This window comes from Mastomys coucha, unplaced genomic scaffold (genome assembly GCF_008632895.1).
Source record: "Mastomys coucha isolate ucsf_1 unplaced genomic scaffold, UCSF_Mcou_1 pScaffold16, whole genome shotgun sequence".
Taxonomy (NCBI): domain Eukaryota; kingdom Metazoa; phylum Chordata; class Mammalia; order Rodentia; family Muridae; genus Mastomys; species Mastomys coucha.
The window spans coordinates 45,873,481-45,892,854 of record NW_022196898.1 but is presented as its reverse complement, the minus strand read 5'-3'; the positions used below and the strand labels follow the sequence as shown (position 1 = coordinate 45,892,854).

Here is a 19,374-nt window from a genome sequence, read left to right as displayed (position 1 = left end):
AACTGTTGAGCTGCCAGATTTTTCATTTCTCTTTTGCAATGATTGTAAAAGCCTCATGTCATTTTTAACGAAATACACTCAGATCTTACATCACTCGTGTCTAGTCAGTTTGTCAAAAGCCTAATCCCATGCCCACCTGGCCAGAACCCATCATCCCGCGGAACAAGGGACCCCGTAAGAAATCCAGGTCCGCGGCATATTATGTGAGAAAAAAAACTACTTTCAATAAACAGAAAAAAAGAGAAGAAATCACATGACGTATCTTTTTCAATCACAATGAAATGAAGCTAGAAATCAGCATCAGAATGGACCTGGAAAATTACCAGGTCTAAAGAGTAAATTACAAGGACAAAAAAAAGTATCTTGACACAAATAAAAATGTAAATACTAGGTGTCAAATTTAATAACACATAAACTAGAGGGATGGCTCGGAGTTAAGACTACAAGCTGCTCCTGCATCGGACCCAGATTCAATTAATTCCCAGCATCCACATGGCAGCTCACAACCATCTGTAATTTCAGCTCCAGAGGATCTCATGCCCTCTTTTGCCCACCCCTTCAGGGGAATCAGATATCAATGTGGTTCACAGACATTTATACAGGCAAAAGATCCATACACATAAAAAATTTAAGAACCCAATTTATTAATGTATCATAAACAGTTCCAATAGGGAACTTTTAGTTATAAAGACACTGAATGAAAGAAAATCTCTCTTCTTTTTTTAAAAAATAAATTATTTATATATTCACTTTAAATCCCAATATCAACCCCTTGCAAAGAAAATCTTAAATAAGCTCACCTTAAGGTTATAGAAACAGAATTCACTAAGCCATAGTCACAGGTGGAAGGCCCATAAAGATGTGAGCAGAGGTCAGTGAACAGTAGAAAACAGAAAGACCAATAGACGAGGTCGATGAGACCATTAGTTGGCTCTTGGAAAACACCAAATAAACAAAAACAATGAAAACCTGAGCAAGAAGTTTTTAAAGTACATATTCACAGCAAAAACACACAAATAGCCAATAGATGTATAAAAAGTTGTTCACCATCCCTAATCATCAGGAAATTGGTAAATTAAAGTTGGAATGAGATAGTACCTCAGAAGCATAGAAAGGCTATTATTGCTAAGAGTCAGAAATTTCCTGTGATGAGGACAGGCAGAAATTCAAACGCTTGGAGTTTGCCTCTGTAGCTCAAGCATTTTTCACGAAAGCATCAGGACCTGAATTTAGATTCACAGATACTATCTTAAAGCTGAGCCAGGTAGCACACACTTGTGATCTCAACACTCCTAAGGCAAGATGGAAAAGAAAGGCAGGAGACATCTGGAAATTCGCAGGCCAGCTAGCCTGCATGTGTAGCAGTGAAAAGAGAGACAGTCTCAAACAAGGTGGAAAGGTAGGACCAACCCCAAAGTTGTCTTCTATCCTCCGTGTGTGCACTAGAGTCACATTTGTGTTTGTGATGTGTGAGTGTGTAATATGTATGTATGTATGTATGCATGTGCCGCGGGCCAGCCGATCTGGGCCTCCCTCAACCCGCGGGAGAAACGGGGTCTTAGGTCGACAAGGCGTAGGCGAAGAAATGACGGCAGAGACGACACATGAAGTATAAGATCTAAATGTATTTCTTAGAAATGGCATCAGTCTTTTACAGTCATTGCAAAAGAGAGATGGTAAATCTGGCAGCTCAATAGTTGAGGTACATCTGAGGCTATCTGAAACATACTGGGTCTAAAGCAGCAGCTATCTCCTCTGGACTGGTACTACATCCCCCGGGCCCAAGCGCTCTGGGCCCGGGGGACTGCGAGAGATACATGAATCTGAGTCCTAGCCCATCTAAGTTCTAGTGCTAGTCCTTCTGCGAGTCCAAGTGCTAGTCCTTCTCCTTGTCCTAGTCCAAGTCCTTCTTCTTCTCCCAGTCCTCGTGCTAGTGAAAAGCAGGCTTAAGTAGCATACAGCAAGCAGGGCTGATGTCAGAGGATGCAAGACTGAAGTCACGTACACAAGTGACACCCACACCAAGGTCAGCAGGGCCTGGTGGCTAGGTGTGAAGCAGGAGGAAGAGGAGTGGAGCCCTCCCTGTTGAGGTATTTTGATATTCCTAGGCTAATTCTCTGGTTCTACTGGAAGCAATGACCAGGAGATTTCAATCTAGCGTTTCCTGCTAATTCTCTGGTTCTAGCTCAGGGCAGGCAGTGGGGAGTCCCGACCTGACCTAACACTTCTAGCTAATGTCCTTGAGTGAAAGCCCTTCGATTACTCTCTAGTACGTAAGATCATAAACTATCTATTGCCCTAAGGGATGTACTCGACCTCTATTGCTAGCTCTGGGAAGGCAGTATCCTAGAGAGAGATTACACTATGGGAAGCTAGGTGATAAACCAGAATAGGTTAGAAACATTGTGTTGGCCAGGAGACAAATGCCCAATCTTATCTATTTACGAATCATTACTTGGGGTAGCTTTATGCCTAATTATGAGGCCGTGTTGACGATTGGAAAGACTAATCTGGAACACCTCTGAGTTAGGGGATACCAGCGACTAGTCTGAAATCCAGGAGGCACAGAACCCCTTTTGGGGTCTTATTGCCTCTTATCTTTTATCAGGATTTTATCCCCGATATTATGGATATGACTGGAGTAGACAAGTGTGCGTAGCATGTATGTATGTATGTATGTATGTATGTATGTACAGAGAGGGAATTTGAAAAAAAAAGGAATTGGAACCCCTGGGCAATGCTAGCCAGAATGTGAAAAGGTACCCACACATAGTGAGAAAAGTAAGGCAGCTCAAAAAATAATAATTAAAAATAAAAATGTCATTAAGATCTAACAATTCCACTTTCAGACATACTCTTCCAAAGAATTGAAAACACACACATAGAAAACTCTTCTGCACCAAGGCTTCTAGTAGCATCACTCAGAATAGAAGAAAGGTTGAAGCAACCGGAGTTGAATGGTGGAAGAAAAACAGATCTTAATAATATGATCGTGTAACCAAGACCTACACAATGACACCACCAGCTAACCGCGCCAGAGGGAAGAGGGAAATCTCACAGGGCTCCACCCCCAGATGAAGAGCTAGGCAAGAGACAGGATCAGTTTTCTCTAGGGCGGAGCCCCTGATAGGTTAGCCATTCCTACAGGAGTTGAGCAATACTAAATGAACTCAGTACACTCAACTCAGAGCTTACGGATCAGAGAGAAAGCTAAGGAATGCAGGTGGGTTAGAGGGGGTGTGGTGATGATATAAATAAAGTACTTGGATAGGGGTGCAAAATTTTTTTTTAAAAAAATAAGACTTTAAAATTTAAAAACTTTGGGGCTGGAGAGATGACTCAGCAGTTAAGAGCCCTGACTGCTCTTCCAGAGGTCATGAGTTCAAATCCCAGCAACCATATGGTGGCTCACAACCATCCATAATGAGATCTGATGCCCTCTTCTGGTGTGTCTGAAGACAGCTACCGTGTACTTACATATAATAAATCTTTAAAAAAAATTTTAAAACTTTACAACACAACAGACCACCAAATTTTAAAAAGAAAAAGGTAGTATATAGACACCTAGAGATGTCATCCAGTCTTATAAAAGAAGAGAATTCTGACACATGGTTGAATCTAAAACTGTTGAGACTGGGCAATCTCTGAAGTAAAATGGTTTGTTGAACCATCACTGATGTTTGCTAGAAATGACCAGGGACTGGGGCACATTTCTCTAACTGCCAGCAACTGAGTTACAAAGCAATGAGAAAAGTGCTTTTCACGCCTATAAGCCAAGAGCATTTGGATAGCAAATGTTTGGAGAAGGAAAACATAAGCTATTTATGTGGCCATGTCAGATAAACTGCAGACACTGTGCTCAGTGAAGACAGTCACAAAAAAGAAAAACATCACGTAAATGTGCTGCTATGAGCAATGTAGTTCACTAAGTCTCACAGATTGAAAGCAGATTATGAGGAGGGGGAAAGAAAAAATGGGGTGTGGTTTATTGGACATACAGTATTGCTTGTGTAAGATGAAGAGAATCTTGTTGGGTGTAGTAGGGCACACCTTTAATCCCTCAGCCAGGAGACAAGGAGCAGGCAGATCTCTATGAGTTGGAGGCCAGCCTAGTCCACATAAAGAGAGCCTGGTCTTCAGAAAGAGCCCTTGGCCAGTGGGGGTGACATACTCAAAAAAGAGTCCTACAGAACATCTCCATAACATCTCTAATTGCCACAAAATGCACATAAAAATGGTTAACATGTTGAATATACACACACACACATATGTATATGGATATGGATATAGATATGGATATTTTCATTCACTGGAAAGTTAAAATCCATTTCCTAATGTGCTAATAACCTTAAGATTTCTCAGTAAGTCATCTCTAAACTTATCTGAATTATATGTATATATATAATCCCCTCCAAATAATGCTGTTTTTATTACTGTAGAGGCATATGATAGTCTTTAACATTTCTGTGACTTGGTTTCCATTGAAAAAATAAGCATCAGGGATGGAGAGCTGACTCAACAGTTAAGAGCACTTGTTGCTTTTGCAGAGAATCTGAGTTCAGCTCCCAGAAGCCATAGGGTGGTTTGGCTCATAACCATGCATAAAGCTAGCAACAGAGGACCAATGCCCTCTTCTCGAGTGTCTCTATGATGAGTATCAAGGCATGCATGTAGTATACATACATGCACACATACATTAAATCAAACACTCATATACATGGGAAAGGATGCCTTAGTCCTGCTGCAACTTGATATGCCAAGGTGGGTTGGTACCCATGGTGTGTGCGTGTCCCCTTCTCCTTAGAGAAGGGAAGGGGATAGTTGCGGGGGAAGGTATATGTGATTGTAGAACTGGGAGGAGAGGATGGAGGGGTGCTGCAATTGGGATGTAAAGTGAATAAATAAAAAAATAATAAATAAATGAAAAAAATCTAAAAATCATTTTAAAATACCCACAACAGAGTCATTTTGAACAGTAGACAAAATAATGCAGTTAAAAGTCTTTAAATTACTGCTTGGCACCTAGAGGGCTCTCAGCAATGTTGTCTGCTGCAGAATTTCTCTGTCGAATCACATTAGGGCAGTGACAGGCCTGTGATTGGACAGGAATAGAGAGGTGGAGCTGGAGTTGGAGGAGGAGAAAGGTCAGGAGCAGGAAGAGAGAGTTTTTCATCATGGAGTCAGACGATGAGGACGAGTGGTTATAACTAGGCTAAGGTTTTTACAAGGCTAAATTAATTGGGTCAAAATATTGTCTTTATTATTTGGTTCTGAAATTATTGTATTGGCATCTCGTAAATTGTGATATTATTATTATATAAACATGATTGGATATTAAAGCCTTAAGAATAACTTAAGAGTCATGCATTACCTACCAGGTACTAGGCACTAGCTAGATGAATGATTGTGGAGCGTGTAAAGAGTTGCTTGTGAGCGAGATGTTGCTTAGCTGGGAGAAAAATAACAAGAACCCGCCAGAACTTAGCGTTGAGGCCAGACGGTACCGATACAAGAATGTGGCATGGAGGGAAAGGGAGTTGGGGGGGGGATTCATTTTTTTTTTTAATGAATTCCTGCAACAGTTGTCCAGCATTATCAGTACACAGCTATGATTCAGTGTCCTTATATTTTATAGGACATTGCATGGCTGGCTAGGCTTATTAAATGTTTAAAATTATGATCATCACAAAACTGAAGTTATTTATATTTTTTCTCTAAGTGAAAACAAACCCAAAGTAATTTACATAGATCCTTCGCTGTGTCTGTCCTGTGTCTGTCGCAGTTTTCTGCTTTTGGTTTAGAACTGTGGCTAAGGCACAGCTGCAGGGTGCAGAAGGCTGTGGCACTGCCAACCGGGACAGCAGGAAAATCCAGCTTTTAGCAGGATGCAACCACTGGGGCTGGCCCAAGTATGGGGGTGGGATGAGCCTCTCCCTGGTCATAGATGTGGCAATGACTCCTGGGAAATTAGTTTTCCTCTTCTGGAGTGGCAGCACTGTGTACAGGGGAAAGATTAGGGGCTTGAAGGATAGTGGGGGGTGGGTTAGAGGGTGGGAAGTGGGGTAAAAGGCATTCTTCAGTTTCTAGGTTGTACTTAGGAGTGCAACGAACCCAGAGCTACTCAAAAAGACCTACCTGTGAGACAAACACACTGTCCTCGTTAGCTTTCCATTGCTAGGAGAAACACCATATCATGACCAAAAGCAATTTGGGAAGGAGAGGATTTATTCAGTGTACATTTTACAGTCCATCACGAAGGGAAATCAAGGCAAGAACTCCAAGGTAGGCACCTTGAAAGACCATGGGGGAGCGCTGCTTACTGGCTTCCTCCTCAGGACTTGCTCAGTTTGTTTTTTCATAGCACCCAGGACCACCTGACCAGGAGTGGCACCACCCACACTGGGCTGGGTCCTACCACAGCAATCATGAATCAGGAAAATGCTCCCCAGACTTACATCCAGGCCAATCTGACTGAGACATTTTCTCAATAGAGGGTCCTTCTTCACAGAGAGTTTCCACTTCTGTCAAGTTGACATACAAAACAAAAGTGCCCCAAACCATGCAGCCAACATTATTTTTTGTTAGCAGCCATGCTAAGAGACTGCTGAGGGCTGACATCTTCTGTAGGCTGTACAGAATACAGGTGCTATGATAGTTTGGGAGAGTGGACCCATCAATGCTCACCACATCCGAAACACACAGTGGCAGACAGAACTGGCTGTCCCCACCAGAAGAAACATGACAGAAAGTCTCACTGAAGGGACGACATTTGTGACCTGACATTCTTTGCTTTAGATAAGAGTCTTGGCTGTTTTTGTTTTGTTTTATTTTTGGTTTTGCTTCTTTTTTTTTTTTTTAACATTTGAATCATCTTTTATATTTTGATGGTCTTAAGGGTGGCTTAAGTAAAGATGATGTGAGTAAATTACACTAATATCAGGAAGGAGTGTGTGGTACAGATTTAACCACACTCTGTTACACTCTGCTCCTAGGGAGTTTTTATAGCTTTGTTTTTGAGAAGGAAGCCTAGGAGTTGCATCAGGGATAAGCATGGGAATCTCAAATTATTGTCATGACCCAGCTCTGCACTGATCAGGTACTTAAATAAGGACCCCCAAGCAAGAGCAATGTATTGTAGGGGTGCACTGTGTGAAAGCTGTCTCTGTGTATCCAACCATGAATTACTGTGCCAGCAAGAGAGCTGAGAACTGTTATTCTTATGGCTCATCATCTGCCTTCTACTTCATAAACATTCACCTTCCACACTTGTCGGTTGGCTTAATAAAGAGCTGATGGCTAACAGCTAGGCAAAGAGGGGAAAAGGCAGAACTTCTGAGCTGAATGAGATAGGGTCTCTGGGAGAAAAACACTAGAAGTACAGACACAGCGGGACACAGAGGTGGCCCGGATGTGAACCGACACTAAGAGGTAACTAGGCACGTGGCAGGTCATGGGCAAGGATAGTCACATCAATTTAGACTGAGCTAGTGCAGCGTCTGTCCAGCTAAAGGCCTGAGCTATCATACAAATTCTAAGTCTCTGTGTCATCACTTAACTGGAGGATCCTGAAAGACCCACTACAAGGTACTGCAGCTAGTAGGACTTCAACATGAGCCACAAATGCAAAAATGCCCCTCAAGGTGCCCAAGTCACCCTTGTGTGAATACAAAACAAAGGGATTATTTTTTCATTCACTCATTAGTGTATTTACTTTACATCCTGATCACAGTCCCCACTCCCTCCTTGCCTCCCATCCCCTCCCTCTCACTTCTTCTTCCCCTGAGTCTCGGCTGGGGTTTTTTTTGCCGGCGCTTACACAAATTTTTCACCAGTTGCCCAAACCACACAGCAATCACCGAGCAGATGAATAAAATAGTGCGCAACATGTACAGAGTGTAAGACGTTGAAAGTACTTCTGCCCTGAGTCCAGGAGGCCCACTGTCAAGGCTCCCACCATATCCTATTTTTACACAGGATGGGGGTTCCCAGCCATATGTGCAATGGCAATTCTTCCTGTTGTTGCAAACACCTCGGCCATTGCACTTGCTAGGCAAGCAGTCGAAGTTCAGGATAGTGTAGTCAACACAGGTCCTGTTGAGACACACCCGATTATGACCACAGGAGGTACCATCATTAATGTCACCTATGTCAGGTACCCCATGGGGTATCATGGTTCCATGATAGCTTGTGCCCCAGCAAATGAGATTGTCACTCCTCAGATAGGTGGACAGGATAATGGTGTGATCTGGAAATTTGGAGAGGGTTCTAACATTTATACACTGTAGCCGGCCACAGATTGTGTTGCCTCTATGACACATCGTGTATCGAGTAGCATTTTCAATGCCACAGTTCCCGGACGGGTCACCTACCATGTTAACGGCATGGTAACACTGGGGAGGAGCCTCCTTGGCTCTACGCCCAAAAATGGCCTGGCACTGCAAAGACCTGGATCTGCATCCCTTTTGGAAGCAAAAGCCCCCGTTCCTGCATGGGGTTCCATCCTGCTTGTAATAGTCATCTGGACAAAACCCCGAGATCCCATCACAGTATTCTGCAAGGTCACATTCATTGGCTTCCTTCCTACACACATGTCCTGCTGGAAGGAAGTTACACTTATGACAGCAAAGCCCAGAGGAGCAGTTGACACCTTCTTTCCATTTACAGTCTGGCCCACAGCACAAGTCCTCTTTGCAATCTTCTCTGGAACCACAGTCACATTCCTCTTGGTTTTCCACAATTTTATTTCCACACCTCTCTACTATATGCAGCTTTGGGATGTCAGATAGACAATAGGACATTTTATAAGATGCGTGTAAAAAATACTGATGGTAACTACAGTTACTAAACCCTGTACGTCCTGTCCCCATGACGCAGCTCTTCCTCCCTCGGCACTGACAGAATTCATCATCATGGATCATCCCCACACAATGGCCGATTTCATGAGCAGTCCAAGTAGCAGGTCCAAGGAGATTAACATTTAGAAAGCTGCTTACTGATCCGGCATGGTATTCTTCACATGCTCTTCCCCAGGACCATGCAGTAGCATCTTGATATCTTCTCGCAATGTATAAATGGACCCAGTCTGAGGGAAGTCGGTGATGCAGTGAGTCTCTTTTGTAAAACACGAATTGACCTAAAACTTCAGATAATTTGGAATAGTAAAGATGTATTTTGTTATAATGTGTCCAGACTTCAAGTGCTTTCAGTTGGATCTTCAAGCTGACATCCTGAAAGTAGGTATCCGCAATTGAAGCCAAAAGGATGGCGTCATCCACCATTCTAGACATATTGCCACGGGTAAACACAAATCTACTCACGTCAAAGACCATGACCAATTCTAAGTATCTCTGGTGCTTGTAGGACTCATGAAAGTTACTTATCCTAGCCATCTCTTCTTCCTCTGCTGTTTGTCCATCTGTTGCTTTATCAACCACACCACAAGTCTCATTGTTAACGTTGCCCTCAGTTACGAGATACACCACATGTTCGAAACTGGAAGAGGCACTGAGGGGCTCGATTTGGTAGTATCTGGAGTCAATGTTCAAGACGCCTCGCAGACCCCCCATGCACGTACTCAGAGTAGATTCGGATTCCTGAGAGCCTTCCACGGAGCCCACGTAATTACACTGGTCTGGTATGTGTGGGTAATCCTCTATCAGACTACCCTCTTGGGTGAAGGAGAAAACTGTCAGATGTCTAGGCAACAGTAACTTCTTGGGCCGCAGGTGAACCACGTGCTCCTTGCCTTCTATCTGTAAGAGGTATGACAAAGAACTGTCTACACCCTTCACCCCTTTCCTAAAGCTTAATACTTTAGGAACGGTGATTTCATAGGAGTCAAAGCCCCAGTCAGGATCAAACAGTAGGTCTTCACCCACAGCCTCAAGAAAGAGCATCGCCAGAAACAGCCAGCGGCGGCGGGGGAGTGAGGCCCACACTGACCTCATGATCTGTTCTCTTTCTTCCCCGCTCCCGCGTCTGTCCTGGACTCGGGAGCTGCAGGAGCGACTCCAGCCTCTGGTTTGTGCATCAGATTTCCATGGGGCTCTGCTATAAGCACAGGAGCCTCGGGCGCACTGCTGCCCTGGCAGGCTTTCCTGGGAAGACAGGACTCTCGGGGCCTAGATGGCGGGTTTTCCCCAGGCGCGACCCTACCCAACGCATCCAGTTCGTTTTCCTCCCCCACCCCAACCCCTGCCTCGGCAGTGAATTAATAAGCTCGCGCTTAGGAATGGAGGGAAACAAGCACGCGAACAATCGAGTAAAGAGCGTGCCACAAGCGTGTTCTGAACAGGTGGGAGGCAGAGGGGTAGTTGTAGAGTCAGAGATAGAGAAGGAATAGGGAAATTGGCTCAGAAGACAACTTACTACGGAGTCTGTCTACAGGAGAACAGAAAAATTCACATGTTTTGCCTGGTGGTTGTGCAGCTCGCTTTTAATCCCGGAGCTCTCTGGGAGGCAGAGGCAGTGGGATCTCTGTGAGTTTGAGACCAGGCTGGTCTCCAGAGTGAGTTCCAGGACTACACAGAGAAACTCAGTCTCAAACAAACAACAATAATAAAACCACTACCACCAAAAATAAAAATAAAAACAAAAAGAAAAGAAAAAAAACCAACAACAACCAAAAAACAATAACATTTTATAGCTCCTCCCTCACTTCACTAGTAAGTGTGGCCCATTTTCTGATGGGTCTTTCTGAGAAGCCAAAGACACACTAGACAGTACCAGATTCCGAATCCCAGCCTTCTGCCCCAGGGTCTGCCAGCTGCTGGCTTTTCAGAGCTCTATGGCCAAACTAGAAAACGATCATTTTGCCTCTTTTGCTACAGGTTGAGACTTTTCATTATGGTGTTGCCATGCACCATAAGCACTTGTTGGGGTCGGGAGAAATTCAGGAATATTCTGAGAAAGGTACATGGTGGGTTACAACTGCAGTATGAATATGTACAGGTGACAGATAGTGAAGAAAATTGTCCTCCGTTCGGAGGCCAGAAGGGTCTAACATCCACAGACAACTCCAGAGGAACGACGGAAGAACTGAAGACAAGCATTTTCAGTTTTAGTTTTAGGAAATTCAGTCAGGCTTCTTCATGGAAAAGCTCTAAGACCCATGGTTAAGTGAGGAGTATAGTTAGGGAGCTCTTGATGGTCCAGACATGTCTATGGGCAGAAGTCATGACCCTGGGCTGAGAAAGAAAGGGAGGGGAGGAGGGGGCCGGAGGGAGGCATCAGGAGTACTTTCCCTGAATGAAAGACCTGAGCATTGAAAAGGCTGTTGCCCTACTTAGGTGTGGCAACTTGCCAGCCCCTCCTCCCTCAGGGCCGGAAGGTTAACTGGCTTAGTCTTGTGCAGGCAACCACGGCTGCTCTGCACTCATAACTGTGCTGATCCCATCATGCCTAGAGGATGCTGTTTCACTTGGTCTCCCTCCACATCTGGCTCTTACAGTCTTCTCACCCTCTCTTCCTAGATATGGTCCCTAAGCCCTGTAGGATGGTGTGGGGCATGACAGATGCCTGTGTGGCTGAGCATTCCATATACCATATACTCTTAGTCTCTGTACTTTGGCCAGTTGTGAAGTTTTGGTTCTTTGTTTTGGTGTGTGTGTGTGTGTGTGTGCGCGCCTGTGCTAGTCACCTGAAAAGACAGAATTTTTTTTCCATCTTAACACTTTTTTAAAATTCATTTTATTTGTTTACATTCAAATGATAGAATTTTAAATGTACTCAGATACATGTGGACATCCTAGGATGAGATAACCTGGGCTAGGTCCATCCCAGTACCATCAGCATAGTGCTCCATGGAATTGTGCAGGGAAAGCAGACAGGGAGACCAAATAAGAGACTTGAGGAAACCTAGGATGTATAGTCAGGCTAAAAGAAGAGGCTTGGGGTGGTCTGAGGATTTGGGTTCAGAAAAGGAAGGTCAGGCTAAAGGGGAGCTGAGCAGAGTTCCAGGAACCCTGAATTGAGCCAAATGAAGGCTATGGTAATGGTGTGAGCTGGTTCAAGAAAGAGCTCCTGAGCTAAAGCAGATACCAGGATCTAGGTATACAAACTGGAGATTAGTTGGGAAAACCAGCTCATATCTGCAAGAAGCTGGGCAAGGCAGAGAGAAAAGATGAGGAGGAAGCTGGTGCGGATGCCATGGCAGAAAGGGAAGTTAAAGAGAATAGGGTTCTGACCATTCTCATCTGCTGGTGGGAAGCCAGATAGAGGGCCTGGCCAGCCTTAAGGGGCTGGGATGTCCCAGGGGCCAGACTACCCAGCAAGAGGCTAGGCACTGCTGAGGCAGGGCCTCCTGGTACACAGCACTGTAGGGTAAGAAGGTGAGAGAAAGTCAGGCCAGGGCCCCAGCATACCCTGCAAGCTCAGCCTCTAGCAGTGAGAGTGAGCAAAGGGAACCCAGGAGGCAGGAGAGGACGTGTGTCTCTTCTACTGTGAAAGCCCTGCAGAACACTGTAAGGAATGGCAGCGGTGGCCTCACACACAGAGTAGCTGAGGAGAGGCTGCACTGCCCCTGACTCTTGCTCCCCAGACCCTCTTCCATCGTGAGAAACATAGAAACTGTACATTTTAAGACACTACGACTTTCTCTTTCAGAGTCAGAGTCTTGCTATGTAACTGTGCTCAAACTAGAGTGAGGCCTAAGTCCGTGGGTCCCCTGGGGGGTATAGTCATTTGCCACCACATCTGGCAGGATATTGGAACTCTTGAGACATGGGCCCTAGTTGGAGGAAGTTGTACACCCAGGGTGTGTCCCTTAAGGGGATATGGGGACGCTGGCCTCTTCCTCTTTGCTTCCTCGCTGTGAGGTGACAGCTTCTCACACTCTTTGCCACGGTGTTGTTTTAGTACTGACTTAAAAGATACAGGACAAGTGACCAGGGTATGCTAAACACATTGAGTCAAGATGAATCCTTTCTTTTATGATTGCTTACTTTAGGTATTTCCCCACAAATATGGCAGGGAGGACAGATCTGCTAATGATCTCAACTGTGATAGCTTTGCAGGCACACACATATCTCAAACATGTATGTACATATGTAATGGTCATGAGCTACATATAGATGTATTAAGTATGTGCAGCAATTTAAATGTGGATCATATCTTAGTCGAGTGCCTATTGTTGATCTTTACATTTGTAATATTTAGTACAATCTAAATGGCACATAAATATGGTATTGCGAAATAATGACTAAAATGAAGCAGTTCAGTTCAATGGCCTTCCCCCAGCCCTACCTCCCTGCCCTGCTTCTCCACAGTGTTTCTGCTCCTGGTAAGTCTCCTCCCCCTGCCTTTTTTCAGGTGTTCTATTGCCTTCTCTACATTATACTCTGAAGCCCCTTTTAGAAGTGACTTAAATCTAGAAAATAGTGCGGGCTGCTCATTTTATTGCAAGATTGGCTCTTCCCAATGAACAACACATACTGCAAATAATTTTCTAGATTTGCTTCAATGGCCCCAAGAGGTATTCTAGCGGCATGCACTACTCTCCAACTTGACAATGTCAACTGGCAGTTAGCATGCAGAAGAATGCAAATTGATCCATTCCTATCTCCTTTTACAAAGCTCAAGTCCAAATGGATCAAGGACATCCATATAAAACCAGATACACTGAAACTAATAGAAAAGAAAGTGGGGAAATGCTTTGAGCACATGGGCACAGGAGAAAATTTCCTGAACAGAACACCTTATGCTCTAAGGTCAAGAATTGACAAATGGGACCTCATAAAATTACAAAGCTTCTGTAAGACAAAGGACACTGTCAATAGGACAAAAGGGCAACCAACAGATTGGGAAAAGATCTTTACCAATATCCAATAGAGGGCTAATAATCCAATACATTACAAAGAACTCAAGAAGTTAGACTCCAGAGAATCAAATAACCCTATTAAAAAAAAATGGGACACACAGCTAAACAAAAAATTCTCAACTGATTAATACTGAATAGCTGAGAAGCACCTAAAGAAATGTTCAACATACTTAGTCATCAGGGAAATGCAAATCAAAACAACCCTGATATTCCACCTCAGACCAGTCAGAACGGCTATGATCAAAAACTCAGATCACAGCAGATGCTGGAGAGGTTGTGGAGAAAGAGGAACACTCCTTCATTGCTGGTGGGATTGCAAGCTGGTACAACCACTCTGGAAATCAGTTTGGAGGATCTGACTTTCAATCCCCAGCATCCATGTTGAAAGCCGGCACAGCTGTGTATCCTTGTAAACCCAGCATTGAGAGGTAGAGACAGATTCCAGGAACTTGCAGGCCAGCCAGCCTAGCTGAAATGGTTCAATAAGAAACCCTGCCTCAAGGCAATAAGGTGGCAGGGAAAGACAGGAGGATGCCTACTATCCCGCTTTGCCTTCCATATGCACTTACACACATATACCACACACACACACACATACACACACACACACACCCTACATACACACACACTTAAAAAGAAAACACTCTGGGAGCCTGGCACTTGGGAATCCACTTAAAATGGTGCAGGAAGAGTTTGTTTATGGAGCTATTAGAGCCAACAAGGAAAAGTTCTCACTCTTAAAATTCTTTCCAGGTCAGTCTACTGATAAAGCTTAGCAGAGTGCCAGCAAAAAAGTTTAATAATCTTTGTTTTTTAAATGTGTGTGTTGTGGCTTCCAGTCTCCATCTGTGCCCCAGAGTTAAGGCTGTCTGTCCCACAACCCTCCACACCCAAACCCTGCCAGGGGAGATCTGGTCTCCCAGGAGGGATCTCACTCCTAAGCCACATGTGAGACCACCACTTTAGCTTCACTAACTGTCCAAAGAGGGACGCACAAGGAGTGCACAGGGCACAGGAACAGTGGAGCAGTCAGGGACAGATCCTTCTGGTCTCCATCTGCACCCTGGAGCTAAGTCTGTCCCACAGCCTTCTGCAGCCAAATCCCACCCAGAGAGAGCTGGTCTCCCCAGGAGTCCTAACACACCCAAAATCACAGACTCACAAGCCCACAGAAGAGACAAGGTACAGTCAGAGTCGCAAGACCAACCAACACCAGAGATAACCAGATGTCGAGAGGCAAACACAAGATCCTAAACAACAGAAACCAAGGGTACTTGGCATCATCAGAACCCAGTTCTTCCATCACAGCAAGTCCTGGATACCCCAACACACCGGAAAAGCAAGATTTGGATTTAAAATCACATCTCATGATGATGATAGAGGACTTTAAGGAGGACATAAATAACTACCTTAAAGAAATACAGGAGAACACAGGTAAACAAGTCAAGCCCTTAACAAAGAAACACAAAAATCACTTAAAGAATTAGAGGAAAACAAGTAGGTGAAGGAATTGAATAAAACCATCCAGGATCTAGAAATAGAAACAATAAAGAAATCACAAAGGGAGACAACCCTGGAGATAGAAAAACCTAGGAAAGAGTTCAGGAGTCATAGATGCAAGCATTACCAACAGAATACAAGAGATAGAAGAGAGAATCTCAGGGGCAGAAGATACCATAGAAAACATTGACACAACAGTCAAAGGAAATATAAAATGCAAAAAGCTCCTAACCCAAAACATCCAGGAAATCCAGGATGCAATAAGTAAGAAGACCAAACCTAAGGATAATAGGTATAGAAGAGAGGGAAGACTCCCAACTTAAAGGGATGGTAAATACTTTCAACAAAATTATAGAAGAAAACTTCCCTAACCTAAAGAAAGAGAACGTGAACATACAAGAAGCCTACAGAACTCCAAATAGACTGGACAAGAAAAGAAATTCCTCCCATCACATAATGGTCAAAACAGCAAATGCACAAAACAAAGAAAGAATATTAAAAGCAGTAAGGGGAAAAAGTCAAGTAACATATAAAGAAAGGCAGGCCTATCAGAATTCCACCAGACTTCTCACCAGAGACTATGAAAGCTAGAAGATCCTGGGCAGATGTTATACAGACCCTAAGTGAATACAAATGCCAACCCAGGCTACTATACCCAGCAAAACTCTCAATTACCATAGATGGAGAAACAAAAATATTCCATGACAAAACCAAATTTACACAATATCTTTCTACAAATCCAGTCCTACAAAGGAAAATAGATGGAAAACTCCAACACAAGGAGGGAAACTACACCCTAGAAAAAGCAAGAAAGTAATCTTTCAACAAATCCAAAAGAAGATAGCCACACAAACATAATTCCACCTCTAACAACAAAAATAACAGGAAGCAACAATCACTATTCCTTAATATCTCTTAACATCAATGGACTTAGTTTCCCAATTAAAAAAAAAAAAACAGATTAACAGACTGGATATGTAAACAGGACCCAGCATTTTGCTATATACAGGAAAAGCACCTCTGTAACAGAGACTACCTCAGAGTAAAAGGCTGGAAAATTTTTTTCCAAGCAAATGTTCCCAAGAAACAAGATGGAGTAGCCATTCTAATATCAAATAAAATTGACTTTCAACCAAAATATATAAGTACATAAAATATCCAATAAAAAATGTGTGTTGTGTATGACTCTGTGTGTGCATGCACATATATGCACATGTGCCTTTCTGTGCAAAGGCCAGAAGCTGGCATTGGGTGTCCTCTATCACACATTCCATTTTTCTGACATAGGCTCTCTCCTTAAACTGGCATGTTCTCAGGTAGGCCCAGAGAGCTAGCAGCAAGCCCTCAGCTCCTGGCTCCACCTTTTCAAACCTGGAATTACAGGCACGCACTGGCTTGTGGGTACCAGGATCCAGATCTGGGCCTCACAATTTTGTAGTACATGCTCTTGACCACTAAACCATCTCTCCAGGCGCCCCTCTGCTTTTGAAACAGGGTCTTGCTGTGTAACCCCAAGTAGTCTCAAACTCATGATTCCTGATCCTCAATCTCCTCTTATCATATTACTAACAGATAACTCTAAATTTTTGCCAAGCCATAAACCTGCCTTCCTACCCAACAGTCTTCTCCCCACAGCAGCTATAAAATACATAGTCATGTTTCTTGTGTTCACTCTTTGCAGTGGAGACAAAAGTCAATAGTTGGAGTATGGTTTACTGTCTATCTCTATGTAAATGCACATAACCGACTAATGTCTATTCTTTTTGTTTTCCTCGACACAGGTACCACTTCAAGATCTTGTTGAGTACAAGGGACAACTGGAACCTGTGTTTAACCTCTTTGATTACTCTTTCATCACTGAGCATAGCATTTTAGATGGTAGTTGATACCTTATTTTGTGATGTTTCTTGGCGTAATTTTAGTTTTTCATGAGCATGTAATTTTATCAGCACATTCTTGATTTCCCTGCAGTGAGTTTTTTTTTTTAATATTCATTATGAGTGTTTTGCCTACATGTGTGTGTGTGCAGGGTCCCCATAGTCTACAAGAGGGCATGATATCCCCTGGAACTGGAGTTTCAGAGCACTGTGAGCCACTCACTATGCAGATGCTGGATTCTAATCCAGTTCCTCTGGAAGAACGAGTAATCTTAACCGCCAAGCATCTCTTCAGTCTTATCAATACACTTCCTTACAGGTGTTTCCTTAGGAGATGGAACATTATAATACTCACTTGTGCCAATTAAGGTTTTTATTACCTGACACAAGCTAAAGTCATCAGAGAAGAAGCTTAACTGAAAAAAACAAAACAAAACAAAACAAAACAAAAAAAAAAAAACCCTCCCCCATCGGATTGTCCTGTAGGCACATTTAGGCATCATTTCTGGTCAATTGTTTGATGATACATGAGAGGACCCATCTCACTGTGGATGGTGCTGCCCTGGCAAGCCACAAAGATCAAGCCAATCAGCAGTGTTTGCCCATGTCCTCTGCTTCAGTTCCTGCTTCCAGGTTCCTGTGTGTCCTGCCATCCCTCCCTTCATGAATTGTAAGCAGAAATAAATCCTTTCCTCCTCAAGTTGCTTTTGATTATGGAGTTTACCACGGTGACGGAAAGCACGAAACAGACCACCATTGTAGTTTTAGTTTGGTAACAGCCGACTTCGATTTTTGTACTATAAGTAAGATGAATCTACAATTTTCTTCATTTCATGTTTTCCTTTATGGCACACATGTGGAGGTCAGAGGATAACTTGAGGAGTTGGTTCTCTTTGTCTTACCATGTGGGTCCTTGGAACGGAACTCAGGTTGTCAGTTTTGGCAGCAGGCGACCTCACCCACCGAGCCATTTCATCTTTACTTTATAGGGCTTGAAGAATTTCCATTATCTATCCTGCTGCTGGACTGTCTCCAGGTTGTGCCATCACAGCTAAGGAAACCCAGTAGCAGGCCTGGAGAAGCAGTTTTGTCAGAATTATCAACACAGAAACTTTTACTTTGTTTCTTGGACTATCACATCAGTGACAGGTCAGCAGTGAAAGTTTCCCAAAAACTGTGGTTGGACAACAATGACTGAGGAAGACCTGTGCCTTCAGATACACCCTCCTCCCCATTCAAACTCTGGCCCATCTCTCAGGGTAGGGTGAGAAAGGAGGTGAGACCCGCAAGGTTCATGGTGTGCCCTGACAGGAAACCTGTGCTAGGTAGCTTTCCTTCCAGGTTCCAGTAACTCCTCTTGGCTTCCATCCCTCTGAACTAAAGATTAATAGACTGGTCAATGCTACCCAGGGGCCTCTGCACTCCATGTTGTGCTAATACTCATCCATCACTCCCTTATTGAGACATGGTCTTGTGTAACCCTAGCCGATCTTTAACTACGTAGTTGAAGATGGTCTTAAAATTTGGGCAGCCTGGTTTACAGAGTGAGTTCCAGGACAGCCAGGGCTACACAGAGAAACCCTGTCTTGGAAAAAAAAAAAAATTGGGATCCTCATGACTTCATTCCCAAGTCTGGGAATTACTAATGGGAATACAGTCACCTGTTAGTGTATGTTGTTAGCTATTCCATATCAAACGAAACATTGTATTCTTTCTCTATTTATTCCTCACCCTCTCCATAGCAAGGCACGTGCTAGAGGCAGTGATCAGCTCACAGATCCCAGGCACCCCACATCCTGGAAAGTGTGTTGGTTCTATAGGAGACTGTTGTATTGTACTCATCCCATTCTGATATGAGTCAGTCTCCAGCTCTTGGGCTGTGATGCTCGACTGAGGGAGACAATTCACTCCCTTTCCTTCCACGACTGTGGGCCAGTATCCGACTGTGGGCCAGTATCTGGTCCTGCTGTTCTACAGCCGTGCACACTTGAGGGCAAGGCTGCAAGGCTTCCAAGTGCAAGGGGAGGAGGAGATCAACAGACCTGTGACCTTCAGCCTAGATCCACGGAAGGAAGACCCTCCAAGCAAGATTCAGCACCACAAAAGGCTACAAGGAGTCTCCGAGCAACTCCAGCTCTGAGAACTGCCTGTGGGGCATCCCTCTGAGGCTCTTATTTTCTC

At 43.8% G+C, this 19,374-nt stretch overlaps 1 protein-coding gene across 1 annotated transcript; it reads right to left on the bottom strand.

The window, feature by feature from the left end:
• Positions 1-6,207: 6,207 nt before the first annotated feature.
• Positions 6,208-10,216, bottom strand: Adam30 (ADAM metallopeptidase domain 30). Its single transcript, XM_031374958.1, is given in 2 exon segments — positions 6,208-7,796; positions 7,799-10,216. Coding segments are annotated over 2 exon segments (2,181 nt in total). The 5' UTR covers positions 9,948-10,216; the 3' UTR covers positions 6,208-7,764.
• Between the last annotated feature and the right edge of the window lie 9,158 nt (positions 10,217-19,374).